Below are 22859 nucleotides of genomic sequence, written 5' to 3' on the forward strand. Positions count from 1 at the left end.
TGTTTGATTTGCCTTTTTTTTTACCAGTCTAAATTCTGACAAACGCTCAACACATTTCGCGTAAAGGTAGTAAGAAAAGCTAAAATTTGAGCCGAAATTAGAGATGCTTGGGAGCTCTTTCTTTACACTGCATATGAATTAAACAGACATGCTCTTGTAATTAGGCCTTTCCGGAACGTGCAGGTACAAGATTAATGAGTCTCTTCAGAATTAATATCAGGAACGGCTGCCAAATGTTTAAAAGGATCGTAAAAGGAATATTTGACAGACAAAGCAGATTCAAGAGGCTCCACAAAGAATCCCCACAACCGATTAGCTTAAAGCTGCAGCTCTTATAACAAAGATAGATGCACTATAGAGCATAATTAACCATTAACTGGGAAATGACTGAGCTGTCCCACGCTGCCTTAGCAGTTTGTCATGGGAGGTCATCATTGCTATCTCTTCCCTGGTAGACTGAGGAATTTAAAGTTGCAGAAAGGACAAACGATATGGAAGAGAAATGTCTGTGTTTCTGCGTATTATAATTCACCCATGAAAGTTGCAATGCAACAGTTTTATATTTTATATTTCTTTAAAAAAAAATCAGGGGTCGCAACAATAAGATATGAAACATGTACCTTAGCAGATGCAGTGAAATAGACTTCCCAAAGGATCCAGAAAGCACAATTGGCAGAGCTTACTGCACCCCGGGATGAATCAGTAGCTGAGGCACATGAAAGAAAGACGCTGAGCTAAGAGTAAGTTGGCTGAGCGGTGACACATTAAAAGCATAGACTGTATATAAAAGAAAGCCACATTGTTATAATGGTGTGTGGTGGTTTACTAAGGAGATTAAGGACTGGTGGTCAGCAGTCATGACAGGGTGCAAAGGGAGTTTCTAAATCAGCTGAAAAAAACATCAGTGAGTGAGTGACATGGAAATAGAGCATACAGCTGTGTGTTAGCTTCAGAAACACCATGTTTTAGCCAGTTTTTGTGAGTAGAGGGTACAAATCTTAAACCTGAAACACTGTAGTGAAACAGTACACCTTGTTTATAAGATCCCTACTACTAAGCTATGGTGTGGTATTAGTAAATCTGGATTAATAATTGAGGAGATTGAAAGAAAGTATAGGTAATACAAGCTTATTTTGGTTACAGTGGTGCAAGATCTTTTTAAACAGGCTTGTTTGGATGATTGAGGCGAGGTTAAATAAAGTGAGTCATTGCTGCATGCTGCCTTTTTGAACGGATCAATTTGTTGCCAAGCAATCTGAGAGCCCATCAACACATTTGCAGGACGGTTGCAGCAGCTGATTTTTCAGAGCTTCCAGTGCAGCCGAGTCCAGGCCAAGACTTCCTGTTTCATCTGCCATTCATCAGTCACTGTTTACAAAATACAGATACATATTTAAACGAGAAGCACTCCAACAGCGCAAACCTCCGCCAGGGCAGCTCACTCTTTGGGCAGTATTTACTTTTAAGATAATACTACTGGATCTATTCATTTTGTTTTTCTATGTTCTTTTAAGTGTACTTAAAATCTACTCAATCTATTGACCTTAAAAGAAAGATCAGAGGACAAATTTTAAATAATATTTTAAATCTTTATAGCGATATGCTGACATGTTTTTTTTTGTCAATTTTTGACCATTAAAGTTGATCTTGAAGACCTTATGGGCGAATGTAAGCATATTTTAGCTGTTAACGTGACCTGTGATCTACACTCTAATAATGTAATTATTCAAAAATGATCAGGTGATGGTTTTAAAACTGCATTTCCACAAATAATGCCCCTGTTTTGCTCTTCACATGAGCAGCTTCCCCACATGTAACCTAAGCCTGCTCAAGCATGACTTGTCAACACATGAACTCCAAACGCAAACCAGGAAGCTTCCTGTAACAAAATCTTGGCCCTTGCCTACACACTAGCTATCCAGTGACGGTTCATCTCTGTAACAGCAGAACACAAACTGGCTTTGTTTAGATATTTATATAATTCAAAGTTTAAATATTCTTTCTAAATCACTCAAGAATCTCACTCAGTATATTTAAAATATTTTATACATCTTTTGCTGTAGGTAGGAAGACAGGTGACCTTTGAAAAGCCCAAGCTGAAAGACTATGAATAAAGTAAAGATTTGCATCTCTTCATTCTTTAAAGAACAGTACACAGGACACGTCAAAAATGCATTATGGCAGAAGCTTATTACATACTGTACTGAGTCACAACTAATGGGCAGGGAAAAAAGTGCTGTTTAAGTCAGAGCAGGAACACTTCAGCTGACTGGACTAAATGCATCACATGCTGTTGCCCTTTTCTTTCACAGAAGGGATGAAACTGTTGATTCTAGGAAATGATAGATATTATTACGGGTGCTGAATAAGCTGGTGTGAAATGTGTTTATGTAAATACAAGTGAGTTTCACAGCTTCTCTGCAGGAAGCAGGAATTACAACAGCTAAATGAAAACTGGTTTTACTCTGTATCCACATCAAGGGACACGCAGCCTCCCTGCAGCACAAACCACAGTGCATTCAACATCAGGGATACTCCAACTGTTATATCACCTGTGTGCATGTTTAAACATGTCAGCGCTCTTTAACACTTTAGGTAATTTGTGGTTGGGCTACATGTTCATTTGTAGAGCTACAGGGATCGTAAGATAGTTTACCATGGAGGTTCTTTGAATATTAAACATGGACTTTTAATATTAAAGATTCTTGAATAATTCACTTGTTTTTGCCATTACACCTGAATTTTTAAAGCCAGCACCATGGAGAAATATCATTTGCTTGAAGCTACTTAAATTTGACCTTCACAGCCCAGAAAGATCAATGTGTGACGTTGGTACTAGAAGTCTGTTTTCACATTTATTGTTTATCCAGTGAAGCAAAGTTTCTCAGTCCACCCCCTAATCTGAGTTTAAAAGATTAAGACGCAAATATGACTCTTTAAAGTCAAACTATAGTTTCCAAATTAGTCTGTGAGGTGATTATGATCCAAGAAGAAGAAAAAACGTTTTTCTGCACACTGCAATCTCAACAGGATGTCTCTTTGAAAACTGCAAAAACTCCAGATGCAGACAAATCCCAGCTACTCTATGCAGACACTGTAGGGGTTGGTAAAAACGTGTTTTCTTGTACAGCAGCTCAAATTAACAAATGACAGGGAGTCCCACCATAGTTCTTCTTTTCAGGAGTAACAGCTGAGCCGTTCTCACTGCCAAAATGCTTTTGAGTTTCACTGAAATGTACAAGCTTTTCAAATACCTTCCTCTTTGATAATAATGACCTTTTTTCATGATTTCAAATATACAGTATATTATGTTTCCACAGCTGAAGAAATATACCAGTGTATTGTTTTTTAAGCACTAAAAGGCATCAAAGTTAGTTTACTTCACATCTGAGACAATAGGCAATATTCTGGGGCTTACTGTGGAACCAGATGCGTGCTGGTCACTGTTTATGATGACAGTGATGTTCTCCATGTGGGCCGTTTGTCAATCAGAACTGCTCAAACACAACATGTCAGTAGTAAGGAGACCACGAGTGGCAATCATTTGCATTTGCATCTAGATTTTATATTTCCATGCAGCGATCTGTCTACAGAGATTCATGCCTGTGTACAAAGTACAAAGGAAATGTGAGCGATGAATGAAGAGTAACTGTAAATAATAATGCAGCAATTAACATGCCATTAAATCTCCAAACTCATAAAGGTACAAGAATATTTTCTTACTAAAGAGAGGTAGAGAGGTTTCAAAAGGTTTGTAAAGTGGAGAATTGAATTTTTGGGTCCACTAACACCATTTATAGATTTATCTTTAGCAAATAATCCAGAATACAGATTTGACACCGCCTTTCTAAGGCAGCACTCACTTGTAATGTATAATTTAATCAGAAGTATTGTTGCTTGCATTTCCAACAACAATAACTAGTGGTCCTTATCTGGATCTACTACAGGTTCTTCAGCTTTCTGTTGGGAACATGTAAACTCATGTTCCCAACAGGCCTCCGAAATATTCAGAGCACAGCGACTGGGCTGACACGTTCGCCCTCGCCCTCCCTTCCCCTGCTGGTGACCTTCACAGTGAAGTGCACAGCAGACAGCACTCAGACCAGGTATGGCCTTTAAAGACAAGTGGCTCTCGCTGGGTGCCATCACGTTAGCCACTCTGGCTTCTAAAGAGGCCACCGCGACGTGTGCTCACATGTCTGACGCCGGGCGAGGTTAAGGAATTCGAAAGAGGCATCGTGTCTCGATGCATTGTAAAGACTCTGATGACTGATAAGAGACTGCTGAGCTGACCTCAGTCTGAGCCCAACACTGCTACTGCCTTTATCTGGATTTTTTTTTATCAGCTCACATATATATCAAAACTAAAATCTAGCACATTATATCACCGCTGGCAGAAGGGAAATGAAAAGGCAGAAGCTGAGTGTCAGCTCTCCTCCCACAGCACTGAACGCCATAAGCTGGGATATGCATGACATTTTGAAACGTGTTAGTAGCTGCTCAAGAAAAAGGATTTGGGGGGATTTACAAACGATTCCCTTGAGAGTTTCATTTTCTCACACTAAAACTAAGCTGGATAGTTGGGGTTTAAACATTTTATGAGCTGCTTGATGTTTAAGCTATTGAGTATACTTAACAATTAAAGATATGTATAAATAAAGAGGAAGTCCCGAACCGAAGGAATTCAATGATGTGACATTCGGTGCACTCTAGCTTTAAAAACCACAGTGCAAAAAGGAAATCTGAGCAACAAAGGACACCTAAGTCTCTTGGTGAGTATTAACACTGGTGTGATTTATCAGGCGGCGCACAAATGACAGAGTTTTGGTTGACTTTGTAAACAGATGGTACATTTTAAAACAGTCAGCAGGAAGGACGACCATCAAGGGCATTTTACAGAGTCAATTATTCAGCCCTGACCTGAAGAATAATACATATTCAACATCGGGAGCATACTGCCACAAGCCTATTTATAGAGCAAAAAAAATCCTTCTTCCACAAAAACACCAAAACAGCCTTAGTTAGTTAAATATCTCTCCTGTGGCCCCATTGGTGTTATCCTGCTAGAAGCAGCCATCAGAAGATGAGTGCACCGTGGTCATAAAAGAAAGGACATGGTCTCAGGGAGGCTGTGGTGATTAAATGATGCTCTATGCCAAAAAACCACAGATACAAGGCAGGATGGAGCCATTCTTTCATGTTGTTTAGACTAAATTCTGACCCGACCATCTTAATGTTGCAGAAGATATAGAGACACAGAAAAAACGACAATGTTTTTCCAATTTTCTATGTCTGAACTATACCATTAGCTTTTTAACTGAGAGGAGTGGCACTTGGTGGTGTGGTCCTCAGCTCTTATAGCCCATCTGCTTCAAGGATCAATGTGGTGCATTCAGAGATGCTCAGTGGATATTTTCCCTTTTTCAGACAATAGAGATGGTTGTGTGGGAGAATCCCTGTAGATCAGCAGTTTCAGAAATACTAAATCATGCAGTGTTTAAAGACCCTTAAATCACCTTGCTCAGTCTGAATTTTAGCAGTTACTACATCAACCAGAGTTATCAGGTTGATGTAAACAAGACTCCAAAAAATGCAATTAGACAATCACTGTGATTATTGTTAGTGTCATTCTTTTGTACAATCATTGCCAATTAATGTTACTTTAAACTCACATGGGTTACTAGTAGGAAGCCCACAGAGAATTATTGCACAGCTTTGTGTAGTAGCTAGCACTTAGCTGTTTAAGAGGATAAACCTTTCATCAGCTCCCAGCTGAAATCAGCTTTAACAGACGTCAGACGACAAAGGTTCTCCTGAAGAGATGATGCGAGCCCGACCTGCTACATGTTGACATTAGTACCAGTTTATAAAGAGCACGTAACTTAGGCAGAGCAGCAAAACAATGATCCAATAACATGACAGGTGAACTGTCGATATGCAAAGCAGCGCCGCTATATGCTGTCAGGCCACCATGCCATGAGTACAGTACGGATATTTATGCTCAAGTCTACAAACACAAAAAAGTTAGACATTTCACTTTGAGGTTTGTTGACAAATGTAGTGAAAGAAATGCCTGAAGGTGAGGGGAGCTGTTTAAGCAGGCAGCACAAAGTAAAGTTGGCCTGTATGTGAGTTAAACCTGAATATATGAGCTTAATAGCAAACACAGCACCATCGGGATGTAGCCCTGAAAAAAACAAAGCAGGATAGTCAAGTACAATCACTGGTTCACTTTAAATCTCTCTGTAGTTAAGAGAAGTATTTTTCTAGATTAGGACATTTACCAAATGTGTTACTTCCTCTGTGAGACAGCCGCTAAAACGAGCCTGACTGAGGCTCAAGCTGACACCTGGCCGTGTATTCTTCTTGTCTGTCTCGGGCAACGGCTCATATGATGGCTGAGCGTGGTGTGCAGTCTCAACTGTGACTCAGTCGTCCCTCCCCCTCCCCGAGGAAGGTGACCTCTTTAAAATTCTCTTGCAGTCATCTGAACCGCGCCATTGTCACGGGAGGCCCAAAGCTGAGCGCGACACCGAGGGGGAACTCAGACAAAGCCACTGAACCCACTTCTGAGAAATCTCTAAAAATCTCAAAGCTTATATGTGGCTCTACAAAGAAGACTGCTTTCAGTGGGCAGTGCTCACAGAGCCAGTGAAATAAAAAGGATTAAAGCTGCCAAATGACAGTAAAAGGACACTTTTGAGCACAATTAGCCTAACAACGCCTACTCCAACTGCAGTCCAACATAGATAACAGCTCCCTCTTCCAAATTAGCTGAACTGCAAAGAGCCCTGCACCCCCACACCGCCCACTCCTGCCAAATCCCTGATCAGACCTAATCAAACAGATTATTTCTTATCTAATGACAGCTGCAAAGTTGCTAACAGAACGTCGAGCATTTCTCCTGTTTGCTTTCATCTTTTATGTAAGTTGAATTCACACGTCATTGAATAATTCACAAATTTTTGTTGCGCTTGAAGATGATTCAGGTTCTAAAGCACTAAAAATGTAATATAAAAGACAGACGGAGTGAGAAAACTAACACAAACACAAAGTGCAGATATTTAAACCGCACACAAAGAAATGGATGGCCCATTAGCAAGAGCTGCACTAACAGCCTTGTCTTTTTCTCTCTTAGGCAAAATAAAAATGGCGTTTTCTCTTGGGCAAACATGGAAACGCACATCACATCAATCTCTTTCATAATGCAAAAAGACTACTGTTGTAATGGCCTTGCGTTATCCTGAAAGCAAGTGTCCCTGAAATAGACGAAAGGCATTTGAGCGACACAGAGACAAGAATCGAGGAATAAGCAGAGCAGCTGCCTGATAAAGCAGAGGGGCTCTCTATTAGTCACCTGGTTTCTTATTTGTCCGTGTAAGGTGGTAAGGTTAGAGCAGATTACATGTGACAAATTGGATGTGACAGAAAAAGATGGGAGGAAGCTCCAAATTCGATGAAGTCAAAAGCGTTCGGTGCATCTGACAGCATTTCTGACAGCGCTTGTCCCTCTGACACGGGAGAAACACAAAGGCTTTGCTGACTCCTCTGTTCCTTCTCTCACAGCTCCATACACTTTTATTTCTTTCCCACTCATTTGAAGATGAGGCTATTCCTTCATCTGTGAGCAGCTGAGATAACAATGTTGAATTGCGGAGGGAAGAAAAATCTGTATTTTTGCCCAAATATGCTTCTGAGCTGCTCACCCTGTTTCCTCCCTGAGCCGGCAGGAGTGAACAGACAACGAAAGCAGGATAAGTGGAATCACACCTGGTCTTTAAGGTACTGATTTCTCTCTGATTCAAGAGGCAGAGAAGTAGAAGCAAGCACTGATTATGTATTGCCATCAGTAACAGATATGATAAATATGACTGATCGAGCTTCAGGTTGCATACTAACAAAATTTCAAGGGTTTATAAAACAAACGTGTGAGAGCAGTGTTAGCAAAGGCAGTTTTGTTACATGTATGGTGTTTGTTTGTGCAGTGCTAGACTTTTATTTCCTGACAAATTTCACTGTTGTTCACAGCACCCTGTTATGCAAGTGCACACTGTGACATCACAAAGCAGTAGACCGCTGTTAGAAGCATGTTCATCACGGGTTACTGAACCCCAACCTTATCTATTTGTGTTATTACCCCTCAAAAAAACAGTCTCTGTCACAACAAAATGCGCAACCCTGTGACAAAATAACAGTACAAACACAATGTTTCAGTTTTGGGGGAATATCCCACAGCTAATTAAGTTAAGTGGCAACAAATTAGTAACATGACTGGATACTAGTCAGTCATATTATGAGATTTCATAATATGATAATATCATTACAACATTCAGAGAACTCCAAGAAACATCTATATGGTCGGGGCAAAGTCAGAAAACACTGTACTGAATGTCACAATTCTGTAGTGGAAGTCATTATTTAGCTTCAGAAACTCAAGTCAGCATCAACAAAAGCAAGTTAGAACTCATAAACAAGCGTAAACAGCATCTAGAAACATCGGCGCCTTCTCTGGGTGCTCACCTAAGATCGATGGGAACATGGTCCTGTGATCTCTTGTGAAATGAACAGAACAGAACACTTTTATAAGGTGGTACAGGTCCATAAATGGTACAAACAGGCCATTTTAGGCCTTTCAACAGTGGTAGCTAAGAAAAACGATGACATCATAAATCTGATGTAGGTATTAGATAGGTAAGAACCTTCAGGGGCATATGATACTTTATGTATTATAAGATTTCCCACATACTATATACAACAAATAGAGCCGTTATTAATTCATGTTTTTCTTAATATAACGAGAACATCTGCTGAAAAATCGAGTTTATTTGTCCGGCTTGTGTAAAGGCATCTGTAGACAGCTGATATTCTAATTTGCTCGCATGTTTATTGCTGAAACAGTATGAAATATAAAGAGATGGACAACAGAAGAATGGATGAAGCTAACATGACACAGTACAACTTTTATTACAGAGGGGATGAGGAGCTGTCCAAGGTCTTGCATCAGCAGGACCTTGGACAGCTCCTGCATTAACATCACAAAGTACAGAACTCTTTCTTCTTACACTAGAAAATTCACTGCTTTCACTACCTGCAAGTACCTGAAATATATATCTATGGATGTAAAACTAAAACCCTTTCCTAACGTCTCTTACAAGTATCCATCCTTGCCACTTTAGCAGTTTGTAGCCGCTAGACTGATACAGTCACGGCTTTGTCGACACATCCTGGCAGACGTGGCAGAGTGGTTTGTCAGTGATGCTCACAGAGAGTGATTTGTAATGAGCAGTGCAACTCCATTTTTCGAGCAAGGAACAAAGATTTAAAGTGATGCAACGGCTTCTAGTTACGTAATGACTTTCTCAGGGTTACTGTAGCTACAGTAGTTAGCTACAGTCTGAGTACTGCAAGTCTGTCAGGCCGTCTGTTCAAAAGCGATCTCTTTATATTTGAAAGCAACAATGTCCACTGCATAAGGCAGCGTCTAAAACCCTAAACTCACCTGTGGTGAGAAATGAAAGCAACACATTTTATACACTTTCCTCCTAAACAGGCGAACTCCCCAAAATGTTTAATACACCGAATTAATAATTCACGTACTTCAGTTTTTGTGGGTATAAAAGAGTCGACGCTGCAGTACTGAGCAGAAAGTCTGCAGCTTACATTTCCATCGGTGTTGTTTTCAAGCTGCGCTGCCTCTGCATGCGTGGATGTGCAAGGATCAATTGGTGCCATTTTGGGCGTCTGGCAGAGCGGATTGAGTGCTTGAAAACAGAGGAGGTTCGGTTCAGGCAGAAACACTCAGACACAGCCAACGCCTCAGCTGTGTCTTCCCAGTGAATGCACAACGCCCTTTGAGGTTTTCACCAATGAGGTCACCGCCCAGTACACATACACATACATGCACCACGCATGTAGCATCCAAACTGCCTTTCCAGATAAATACCAGCCTTAGCTGTAAATCTAAAGGAAACTGAGTCCACGCAATCTAAAGCTTTTTCGACACTCACTCTGCAAAGCCACATTTATGAGCAAGCTGCAAAAGAAAAGGAAAAAAGCGCTGTTCAAGTTTAAACAATCCGTTATATTAATGTTATAAATTGCTATTATGATTTCAGAGATCCTATCTGACAGAGGAGATTCTTACAGTGTTAGCCTTTTTTTATCTGCATGTCTTTGTTTTTCAGCGCCCTCTAAAACAAACAGCCTCACAGAAGAGCACGATATTCTGCCACACGTGTGCCTCACTTTCACATTCACTACGAGGCCTAATAGAGTCCTTGAACGGGGGAGGAAAGAAGCTCTCTTGAAGTAGAAGAGCTTGACTGATGAATCTCTGCTTCAGTCCCAATATTATTGTCTGGCAGCAAAACAGTGGTTACTCACAGTTGCGGGAGGGGGGTCTACACCTATTGATATGTGTCCATCTCAAAGTGAAGCTGCAGTAAGGTGTTCACAGAGTGGAACAGCTGCGTGGCGCCGTCCTCTCCCGCTCTCCCATTCTTTGTTAATGAGCCTGTGTGCCGGGCTGCTGAGTGAAGCTCTTTAGCAGTGCGCAATTAATCAGATGTTTCCTTGCAGAGAAGAAACCAAGCAGACATTCAGCAGCAGGGCAGTGTGATTACACATCGAAGGCAAATTGTCCCCGCCGTCTACATTTGTCACAGCGGCAGGAGGAGAGAGCCGCGGTTAATGTTGTTAGATGCTACTTCTTCATTTTGATGGCCGCATAAAGAAATTAAGATCCAGTTTGCATTATGTAGAGTTCATGAATCAAGAGAATGATAGTCAACAATGAGCATTAGATTGCACAGTCAGATCTCATACAGGTACCTTTACTGAAGCACTGTACTTAATTACAGTTCTGAGGTACCTTATTTGGTTACGTCTGTTTCAGGATCAGTGATTCCAAAACAATATCACAGGCTGCGGAATACATAAAAATGGAAATACAGTAGATCAGCTACACCCTGTATCTAACTGAAATGGATTAGGTGCCTTCGCGGATGTGCAATTTATCCATTCCATGTACACTAATGCACCCCTTTACCATCACAGAGCCTGGCTTTAGGACTGGCTCTAATAGCTGGACAGTGTGATTTCTCTATTACCTCGTGTGCTCATGAGTTCCAAAAAGAATTTCAAATTTTGGTTGGTCAAAAAAAAAGTTTTCTACTTTGCTTCGGTCGATTTTAAATGACCTCAGGCCCAGAGAGAGCGGAAGCCTTTCTAATTGTTGTTTATGGATTTTTTCTTTTTCCAATAAGAAGAAGACTCTTCCATTTTTCGATGCAGTGAAGAACTGTGTTTACCGATTCTTGAAAGTGATTTTCAGTACAGTCACCAATACAGAGTCTGTTTTTAATGCAGGCTTTCCTAATTTCTGGCCTTCTCCCTTGCATATAAAGAGTCTCTGAATAATTTAATGGCATTGCGTATCCTATTTTTATACATTGTGCAGTCGGATATAAAGTAAAGTTATTTTTAAGTTATTAAACTATTTATCAGTGCAGCCTTTTACAGATTGAGAACCCATCGCCATCTTTATTTCTGAAAGCCTTTCTGTGATGCATTATGGCCTTTGGATATGTTTTTATGTATTTGTATTGTTTATGTGGTTTTTAAAATATTTTTTATATCTTATATTTAACAATCAAAGTTGAACTGTATCTCTGCTGACATTATCTAATGTCTTCTTAGAGCTAAACAGTTGGGACCATTACAAAAACTGCTGCTTAAGGCATTTAGACAGCAAAACAAAGATTCCTCTGACTTAAAATCAGCTATTAGAAACACATTTTATAGCTGATATTTTCGTAGTAATACATTTTTGGCTCATCAGCACATTATACAAATTTTGTAAAGTGTAATAACTTTGACAAACACCACCCAGCAACTCTTTTTAACTGGCATGAAAGAATTATTGCGCTTTATGATGAATATGCAATTTATTGTAAATAAGCCAAACATGAGAAAACCTGGTGAGGAGCTTCTCTCTGCGGCCAGTTGGTAACATCCAGATGTTCATCAGTTCAAAAGGTCTTTGCTTGCCAGCAGCCATTAGTCTATTTAATGAGGACAATTCAGAGCCAGTACATCCAGGATAAATAGGTGATGCTGCACTGTAGCAAATAAACTTGTACGTAATGACTCGTGTGCATAAAAGTGTGTAGACTGTTTTCCGCTTTGTTGTGCTCCTCCTGGTGCTGCGAGGCTTGCTGCACTTCTCCTTTTGTATCAGTTCAGTTTATGAAGAAATCACTTCATCGAAGGAGACGTGGGTTGCATGAAACAGTAAGAGACGCCAGTAAAAAAATAAATAAATAAAGAGAGACTCCACTCGTGGTTTAGACTTATTGTGCATACGTCAGTTAAACTAGTTTAGATCAGCACAGCACTGCTGTCACAGGAAGGCATCTCCAACATGAAAGTGAAGCTGAACCTATTTGATATTAATAGCTTTCAAAATTTGAAATTTTAATATATTATGAATGGCTACAGTGAGTGGTTTCCCTGGGCATTTTTATTTTCTGTTACATTTAAAATCCCATCATACAGATATAGCTTTGATGAGTAGTTATGCCCTCGGGCTGCAATGATTAAAAGAACCACAGCAAATCTACTTTTAACAAATGTATGCTCTTTTTGCATTCGATAATCAAGTTGATCAAGAAAGACTAGTTTTGGTATTAAATGCTTAAATTATTATTAAATCTATTAGCTCAATCAAAATGACTTTTTTTTGGGGGGGGGGGGGGGTAAAAACTCACTTAACTCACCAACAAAGTAAGCATTAGAAGATTAGAAGGAAAAGCTGTAGCAATGGCTAACAACTGCACACTACATATGAAGTCCCAATCCTGACTGCAGGCAAAAGGTGTCTTCATGACTAGAGGCTTGGTCCCATTACTAATCTGAGATTATGCGACCAGGATGGAGGTCAGTTGTTGAAGTATTTTTGCATAGTAGACACACAAAACTAGTACTCATGTCAATTTGTGTTCGAAATAGAGAAAATTGACTGACTAAGAACCAAAAGCAGCACCACCTTGGATCTGCAGCCAGTTTCACAATAAGGTTTTTTTTTTAAATATAATTGCTACTGATAAATGTTTGTGCATTCTTATTTTAGCCTGTTCAAAGTTGTCCCAACAGGAAACTGGTCATGCAGACGTGAAGAGTGACTCAATTCTCGGCAGGTGAGAAAACCTTGAATTTTCTCTGCACAGCTCATCATTTGAACAATAGCATCAAGCTAAAAATAGCTACAGTTTCCTTGCTAGCACAGAGGCTGCACTGATGGTGTCGAAGCTTTATCAATCTGACATGAAGTTTAATAAAATACAACTTTAGCAACCAAACTATAAGCATAATTCACCAAACATAGAAGAACTCATTATAATAGTACACAAGCAGTTTATGGAGACAGGACTGAACATTACAGTTAGCAGGGTTGTCCTCCAAAGGTCTCCAAAGTTAGCCTAGCCGAGTGGATGAGGTACCCCGTGTTGAGCTAAGTTGTTAATAAAAAAAGTTTCTTTCTGTTTTTTTTAAATTAAAAATTACACAAAAAGAGACAGCAAAGACTGTATGACCAAATTAACAAAGGAACACAACAAAATCTAAAATTCGGTCACGTGTATAGAATATAAGTCTAATAATTTTACCCCAAATACACTTCTTTTCAAAAAAATAGCTGGCTTTTTTATTATGAAATGTTTAAACAGTCAGACAAGTATACACAGGGCAGGGCTACACCATTCATTAATATTATTAATATTCACTTACCATAGACAGGAGCAACAATTTTGAGAGGCTAATAGAACATCCCAGCACTGTTTTAATGGCTCCAATTTGTAAGTTGACTTGAGGCTGTTAAGGTGTGCCCCATATAAATCCTGCCAGTTCAAGGACTTTACTCTAGGGTCTGCTACTAGTTTTATCCAAGCCACTCTACAACCACTGCAACAGTCATGAAAAAGTTTCACAAGGACATAAAATTCTATGTGTGCAAGATATGCTTGATCTGTTTTAAGGTGAAACCTACTAACTTCATATACATCATGTTGCTATATTATTTCTGCATGTGGGTCCAGAAGCATAAATGTAATTAATTCGAGGCTGGTGAGTACTACAGTCGCTTTTTAAAGAACCAAAAAGGCAGAAAAACATGATCTCTTAGAAAACAAATAGTTGCCAACATACATCCAACTGTCTTACATTTGTCCATAGAACTCTTATATTCACCGTTATTTATGGTGGTTGTCCAATAAGTACAAAAATTCCAGGTGGGGAGAAACTGTGTGAAAAAATGTCTTGTATTTCTTCATAATTATGCTTAAAGTGATTAAATAAAGTGCTTGATCTGAGCTGTGGGGAAAATCTAATTTAAAAGACATTCCCCATTTATAGCTGCCCCTAAGATGCCTTTGCTTTTGCTCTAATAAAAGGCTGTGTCTTGTTAAGGGACAGACATAACACATATCACTGTAAACTGGCTCTGCAGCATATTACTGTCATATTGCCCCACAAACCATCCAAAGCTATTCACACAAGCATCTCTTGAGTGCCCCCTGCCAATCCCTCTTAGGGCCCTAAATAGAGGCCCTCTTTTTATAATGAAGATTAAAGTGACATTTGGATGAGTGGTGGCTATATTGCGCCACAGCCTTGATGGGAAGAGCAGGATGAGACCTCGAGCCAAAATAGGATGGCTAACTAGTCTCTCAACAAACACAAGCTGTGCAGCTTGTGGAAATCGATCCTAAACTGTAGTGTTTACACTGTGTGGTGCTGTGGAAATGAGCAAAGTATTACAGATGGTGGCCCATCAGCCTCAGCACAGCAGGTGAAAGAGGCCAACAAAGTCAAGCGAAGCTCTAAAGGCCAAATTGGGATACACTTCTGAGAAGGTTGATTTTGCCATGGAGAGGTTACAAACTCATTAATCACTTTTTTCTCATCCACAATCGTCGCAGAAGCTGATGATTGGACAACCATCAGCTTCTGCGATCAGATTCATCACCGAGCGGTGGATCAGACACCTGAGCTGGAAATATATAAACGTGAGGCAGGGGGAAGCAAAAAAGGAGTGCACTCCTGTCCTAGAAATTCTCTGTGTCAGTTTAAAAATACTTGGATGCACAGCTCTTGAACAGTTTGGCACATTTAAGAGCAGACACTGAAGCCGGAAAACGGCATCTCCTGCATCTTCTAATTTATTTGCAACGGACGATTTGAAAATACGTTTGACTTGACACTGTGCTCTGTAGCTTTACTGTGACAGCAAGTCTGCGATCAGTTTATGGTCCAGTTTGTACAGACAGATTGTGACTGCATGCTACCTCTCGGGGGACCCAAGTCTGCAAATAGTTGGCCCACATGAGGGGAGCGAGAGGGCATAAAACACATGCAGAAGTTGGAGGGTGTTGTGCTCCGTCTTTAAATAATCCAATTAGAGCTAAATGATAATCAGCGAGTGCCTAGGATTAGAGACTCGGGCGGCTGCAGTCATAGTACTGCAGCAGAATCAGCAGCACCTGTGAATGACTCATTTCTCGGAAGCAAGAAACTATTGAGCGCCTCTGTGAGCAGGATTCAGCCGCACACTGAAGCAATTTGGGATCATTACTGACAAAGATTAAAATGTATCAAACCACTTAGAATGAGGATTGGGGATAAGGGATTTACATATTAAAGACAAATCTTATAGCCTGTATAATAACGTGTTTGCCTGAGCAGGGATGGCGACAACTTAATCCACTTTCTCCTGCAGTGAGACGTTCTACTCCTAAACGTTGCTGAAGCTTGTGGCATTTGCAAAGGTGTACACAAGCATGCTTTCCCGACCATAACTGCTCTCACCTCTGTCAGTGTCGTAAAGGTAGACGAACTTCTCCCACTTGTAATGGTCCAGCAGGCTGAGAACAGCTCCTCGCAAACTGGGCCTCATCTGGATGACAAACTGCACGTCGGTGTCGATGGGAAAGCTGGGAGTAATGAAGGAGGTGTGCAGTGCCCCGCAGAAGGAGGTCAGCGTGTTCATGGACTTCCTGTCGTAGAAGCCGAAGATGGCGTAAACTCCTCGGGAGAACTGGGAGCAGACTAGTGCAAAGGACAAAGAACAGGTTCAGGTCATGGACTCAAACAAAGATTTATGCCAAGTTCCTCCTAATTTCAGAAGAGATGTCAATAATCACTGTGACATACTGAAAGTTAAAGCTGCTGAGTCCCTGTGCAGAAATAAAAAAAAAAATTCAATATAAGGTTGAGATGAGAGGGAATTCTTTATGCTGTTAATCTTGCAAGTGAAGCAGCGGCTATCTGAATAAATGGGCCTCACGCGGGATGCCTGCTCCCTATGGCAATGCTCTGCTGCCCGGTGCCCTTCACTTATCCTTGCTGTAAATGCAACTGCTTGGGTAATCAACTAGAAATAATGGGGAAGTCAGTGCACTGGCCACAGCTCTTAATGGACAAATATCCTGACACATGAGCGTCCAAATGTTCGAGCGCTGGGCTGTGCTGCCGCTGTATAAAAGATTTACAACAAGGCCTATCTGTTGCCATCTGTGGGCCTATGGAAATGAGCCGCGGCCACAAACACTAAACAGACACCGAGTCTTACAAGGTGTTAAGTATTTCATTTTATTTGTGTATAATAAACTGGTTCAGTGCCACCAAGGAGGATTAAATCAGAGGCATGACAGCCATCCTAATATTAGTAATGACTGAAGGAAATGTTGGTCAGTGCAGCAGACCTGCTCTGATATTTCTGACCCTCTGCTCCGCACAGGTCACAACGCTGCTCAGTGAAGCCGCACAGAAACACTAATAAGTATTAAATGAGGCTAGAAATGTTTGGATTTTAGCATTACAGTTACAGAATAGAGTATTATCAATAAAGTGTAAATTTCTCTTATTTCATTTTGAGTTTCTGTACAAAATGAAGGAACAAAGAGGTTATTCTTTAAATAGAAAATCAAGTCACATACATATTGTTCAGTAATTTGCATCAAAAACAAGACATCTAAAGGAAACCGGCTGTGCATATTTCCCTGTCAACCCCTGCATTCAGCCTCTGTCTGTCTCTTTAAGGCCTCCCTCCCAGTGAGCACCCTATCTGTTCTTACTGGGCAGCTTGCTCTGCCCCACAGCAGACTTCCACTAGTCAGATTTCACTGTCAAATGCTTAAATACACATGCATATCTTGAGGTCCAGCTCCCATCTAAAATATGCCTGTGGACAAGGCCAACAACCATATATAGCAACAACCTCTGCAACAGAGGTCACGTAAGATGGTTATACGTGGGCACACACAATCTGATTGGTTTAGATGAGGAAGTGGAGCGCGTTTAGTGCATGTTTTCAACCAACAAGAAGCATTTGATTTATTGATAGAAACTTTGATTACACACATGCACGGCACAGGCTCAAGAAATCATAACAAAATATAAATAATAGCAAATCTCATTAGCAAATTGTATAAATAAAAAATAATTTGTGCTTCTTCTGAAATTAAGCATAATTTATTGCAAAGAAACAGCTGGTGGCCTATTCCACTCGTCAGGATTCATGATGCACATTGCATTAATTCATGCATTAAATCATCGTGACTCACGAATCACTGATGGAAAACGGGCGTTTTTATCCTTCAGTAGTGTTTTACTCATGAGAAAGTCCTGTTTACGTTGTCGGGCACACAAGAATGCGCATGCATGACCTTAGACTGTATGCTCTGCTTAATGCACCAAGAAATGCAGCACATGCAGAAGCAAATATAAATGCATATAAAATCAAAAGCTTCATAAAGCAATTTTACACGTGTACTTTTCTACCATTGTTACTTTTATGTGTGAGTGGATTTTGAGGGAATGTTGAAAAACTACATATAGTCTAAACTAGGAGTTAAAGTCTAGAAATGATTGGTCAAATAAAAAAAAGAGTTTTTAAGTTTTAAGTTTTTATGATTGCAGTCAGAGTAAAATAATTTCACAGATCTGCGATTTCATGTGTTATTTGCTGGATGTTTTCACCATTTGCTTCTGTTCGTTTGACTTTTCCATTAAGACAGCCATTCCGTCACCCACACATAGTTGATGATTCGGTTCAGTCATCTCTCCCTCTCTCATTTTATCATCAGATCAGCCTGTGTGCGTCTTGGATGGCCACAGTGCACCTGTTATATAATCAAGGGGCTGCTGCACTCAAACATTTAAGCAAAAAAAAAAGCCAGAAAAAATGTCAGAAAAGATCGATTCCTTTTAAAATCAGCATGCTTCACCTCAAATTACAGATTCACAGCAACATCCAGCTCGTGTTATTCATGCAAAATAGCACACTGCCATAAATAAACACCCCTCAGCTCATCGAAAATCATCCGATCCTATTGGCAAAATGACTGCATTATCTTTTGATTGTCAAGGTTAAACGGACAGTCTGTTCTCCCAAAGGACTAATGAAATCATATATTTGGGCTCATGAAGCTGTAAACACCAGCCAACTACAGTAAATTCCCCTGATCATGGTCAGAAATGAAGTTACGCATCATTGACTTTATTACAGTGGTGAAGTGAAGCTATTTTACTGCTCTGTGCGTTTCTGTTCAGAATACTAACACAGGCCTTCCATCCATGATTAATATCCAGCTGGAGAAATTCAGCTCTCTTCACCCTTTGTCGACTCTCATCTTATTCATCACCTAACAAACACCCACATCTGTCTCTCACTGCTGCCTCTCTCTCTTTTACCCCTCACCCTCTAATTCTCTTCACCTTTTAAAGCTTAAGAGGTACACACAGCAGCTCCAGTAACACCAACACCGTCACATATCTTCTCTTTTTCTTTCTTTTTAGTCTGAGTCCATCATCAAAATTGCTGTTGGTGGGATGAACCTGTATGTGCACAGCAGATCTGAGCCTTTAAACTGGATTCTTATAGCTCTATCTCAGAATGGAAATAGAGGTGAGCTGCTGTCCTCGCCTGAGAAGCGAACAGCAGACGCATTAAGGAAATTGAACTTTATGCGCATAAGACAGTAAGAATGAAGAAATAAACAGTGGATAACTCGTGCTGCGATGAGGAGTTGAGCTTCACTGTTCAGAGCTGTGAGGTTTGAGAGGATTGGGTGCTGCATGTGAACAAAGTCAGGACAACAGTTTTATTTTTTGTGACAATATTAAATAACCTCTTAATGTGTTTACTTCTGCCTGGCAGGAAGTTATTTTTCCACTGCCAAAGAGCTGCGTCTGCAAGAGCAGAGGAAAGCAGGAGGGCTTCAGATTGTTTTACACAGGGACGTGAGGGAAGTCACATTGGTTTATGCCACATGGGGATACCTGTTCTGCGCTGTCACAGGGTCACATGTTCACTAAATGAAGAAGCCAGTGAACAAAATACAACATGCAGCTGTGCCAGCTTGTAAAGGACAGGGTCAAAGAGAAACTAGAAACACTGAACATATTCACCAACTCAGGTGGTGTAACAGGAAATGCCAGAAGATCATCAAGGGCTTGAAACCATGAACATCATTACTTTGAGAGCTGGATTGAAAATCACACCAAAAGTCAAAGTAAAAAAAAAAAATCACAGGCTGACCTCTGAGTCTGTGTGCGTTCCAGACAACATCTGGGCACACGCCTGATGAGACAGTTGATGGTGTCTTAGGGGATCCCTTCTCAAATTTGGATTATGAGTTGAGTTCGCTTCTGGGCAGCGTATGGTGCTATTTGTCAGTGTCTTTTATACTGATACATAACATTACAGAGGATCTCAATTGGATTCTGTTCTAAGGAACATTACAGACAGTCAATGATCTTCATTGTTCAAGAGCTGTCTACACACTGTTCACATGAAGCCGGAAATTGTCCTCCATCAGGAGCAACCCAGGGTCCACTGCACCAGCATAAGGTCTGACAAACGGTCGGAGGATTTCATCACAGTATCAAATCAAATCAAATCACTTTTATTGTCACATCACATGTGCAGGTACATTGGTACAGCACATGTGAGTGAAATTCTTGTGTGCGAGCTTCACAAGCAACAGCGTTGTGCAAAATACAATAATGTAAACAAGCAAAATACAAGAATGTAAACAAGCAAAATACAAGAATGGCTACATCTGAAACTAATAAATATATGTACAATATATAATAGTATATGCATTTCTGGATGTGTATACTAAATATTTTTCTATGTGTGTGTGTGTGTGTGTACACATATTTTACAAATTAAATAGAGTAAACAATAAATAAAATATATAAAATATACAGAGTTGAGACATCTAACAGCAGTTAGGATATTTTCGACTAGCACTTGGAGGTCTGCGTGTGCCCAAAGACCACCACCCAACCAGTCATGTTGGATAATGTTGAGGGCAGCATGACGTTCACCACAGCATCTCCAGACCCTCTGAACCTCCTACATGTTAGAAAAGTAGAAATCTTCACCTATAAAGAAAATGAGGTGCTAGTGGTGTTCCTGCCAGTTCTTGTGTTCTCAGAAAAAATGCCAGATGAGCTGCGAGCAAAGTTCCCACTAAAGGATGTCTGGCTTTCTAGGGAAATCTAATCAAAAATATGGACATCAGTAGCCAACTGGAGGTAATGCTGTAGTGCTCTGCCAGTTATCCTCCTGTTTTCCCTGGGACAAGGAAACAGATACCCGTCATGTTGCCGGGTTGATGCCCTTCCAGTTCTGTTCATGCAATGCCCCGTCTTCTGGTATGTTCTTTGTGTTTTTGAGACTGCGCTGAGAGATGCAGCAGATCTTTCTGTAACAGAGGTTTGGATGTGCATTTCTGGAGGAGTTGGACAACCTGTGTAATCTGAATCGACTGCAGGTACCCTCTTATAGGACACTGAAAAAAGGCAAAACTGGAAAAATCACTCAGGCAGGTTAAGGGGAGTGCAGTGGTTTGTGACCACCTCCTACTAAACCATTCCCTTCTGCGGGGAGGTTCTCTTGTTGTTGCCTCTCCAGTGCACTTGTTGTCACTTTCATTTGCACCAAAGCGGGCAAAATGGACCCACAAGGGTTTATGTTTCCTAACTGGATAGATTGATATCCCTGAAGTTTAACAAGCTTGGTTTTATATTGTGAGTGTTCCCTTTGTTTTGTTAGCAGTATGCATCAGTGAATGCATTGTTTCCTAATGGAAACAAGCTGGACGCTAAGCTGAAGAGTAAACAGCTAGCATGTCTTTCTGTTATTCTAGGTAATGTGCATCCTGGTAGCATCTGTGGGATGTTTTAGCTGGACAGGACGCAAACAGATTTATCTTGAATATTTATATCTGATGACGTATATGATGCAAAACTACCGGTAAAAGCCGTTAATGTGGTCATAAAGTGGTTTAAGCCCACTATGCATGCACTTATCAGTAGAGGCTGAAGAGGTAGAATCACTATCTATACAGAGTGATTATAATATTCTGTAGATGCTTTATTGCAGTATGTTTGTATCTGAGCTGCGAGTTGAAAACATTCATCAACAGTATTTTTTTGCAGCACATGATGTCAAAAATCCTATAATTACAACAACCGTGTGAAATGCAGTCTATATTTTTTTTCCCAATTAATACCCCAGTCTAACATGTCTAACAATTCATGTGCTGTTGTGCACAGGCTCAAAAAAAGAACTCTATTTTTAGACGCTTCAACGGCAAGATGTGAAAAGTCTGCAATTCAGTTTTCCTCAGCACTAGTGGAAAGAATAAAGCAGCCTAGGTTTGGAAGCATAAGTGGAAGCATGTCAAATAAAAGGCCAAGTCTGACAACAGATGTTTAAGGTCATAAGGCACAAATGCTACAAGAAACTGGAAGTCCTTTATAGAACAGTAAGCACGTACTGCATAACCACAGCTGTCTGCTTTTAAAGCACAAAATAGGAGTGTTTGATTAGATTTGTGGAGCTATCCTTTATAAAGCCATTATGGTTATTTGATCAAAAGATTTTGTTTTCTTTTTTTATTTGGACAGCTTGATCCTTCAAGCATTTTTGAGCAAGTTAGAGCATGTAGGTTATAGTGAAGGGCACAGCAGAAAGCCCAATCCTGCAATCCAGTTTTGACTTTTATGTATGAAAATGAAAGGCGAGGGTTGCAGACAGACTTGCAGTTACACTTTTAGGATCGCATTTCCACCTGAATAACAGCAGGTTTGTGTCAGAACACTTTTCTGTCAACACAGTAGGGCAGCAAAATTAAAGAGAATTTCTATTAATGTCAATTCAGTATAATTGTGTCTAAGCCTATGATGTCTTTCTGAAAGTTAGTCACCCGGCACTTTGATCCTGTAGCTCACAGATGGTCAAGAAAAACATTTATAGTTATAGTCAGACTGTCCTATTGGCTTTGCTTGTCCTCTGGCTTTTCCTCTAAGCAGGAAAAGGAGAGGTGACTGCGTTTCACAAACTGTCATGGCTTACTCAACATCTCACTACAACTGAGACTTATCGCTTATTATTTAATTTCACTGTGTTTTCGCCTTTGTGTCTATAAAAGATATGATGAACATAAGTACAGAAAAAATGCATAAAGTAAAGAATATATTCACAAATCAAATGGAAAATTAAAGAAGATAAACAAGCAAAGAAATAAATGAAGAATGAAATGGAAAGTAAATAAATAGAAGGAACTAAAAAAATAAAGTAGCAAATCAAACTTCATGACTTCATTATTAAAGCCGATAATGGCATCTTCAATTTCATGGAGTTATTTATTGTATCAAAAATAAATAATCTATAATGATTAATTTGCTACAAACTACCTCATCTCATGATGAAACTAAGTTATCACTTGATCACTAAGTTTCATCACCATTGGTCATTGTTAATTTCCCCAACATCTTATGGTCAAATATCT

At 40.0% G+C, this 22859-nt stretch overlaps 1 protein-coding gene across 6 annotated transcripts in view; it reads right to left on the minus strand.

Moving 5' to 3' along the window:
- LOC102305150 (glutamate receptor 3) overlaps positions 1 to 22859 on the minus strand; it is a 76603-nt gene that overhangs the window by 43145 nt on the left and 10599 nt on the right. For all 6 annotated transcript variants that reach the window (XR_006054404.1, XM_042220821.1, XM_005922066.3 and 3 more), the window contains exon 3: positions 15862 to 16101. Coding sequence is in view for 5 of the 6 variants with exons in the window: in XM_042220821.1 (XP_042076755.1) it covers positions 15862 to 16101 (240 nt within the window). In the remaining variant the exon portion in view is untranslated. The remainder of the gene's footprint in view (positions 1 to 15861; positions 16102 to 22859) is intronic.

This window comes from Haplochromis burtoni, unplaced genomic scaffold (assembly GCF_018398535.1).
Source record: "Haplochromis burtoni strain Fernald_Lab_line unplaced genomic scaffold, NCSU_Asbu1 Contig_56, whole genome shotgun sequence".
NCBI classification, from domain to species: Eukaryota; Metazoa; Chordata; class Actinopteri; order Cichliformes; family Cichlidae; genus Haplochromis; species Haplochromis burtoni.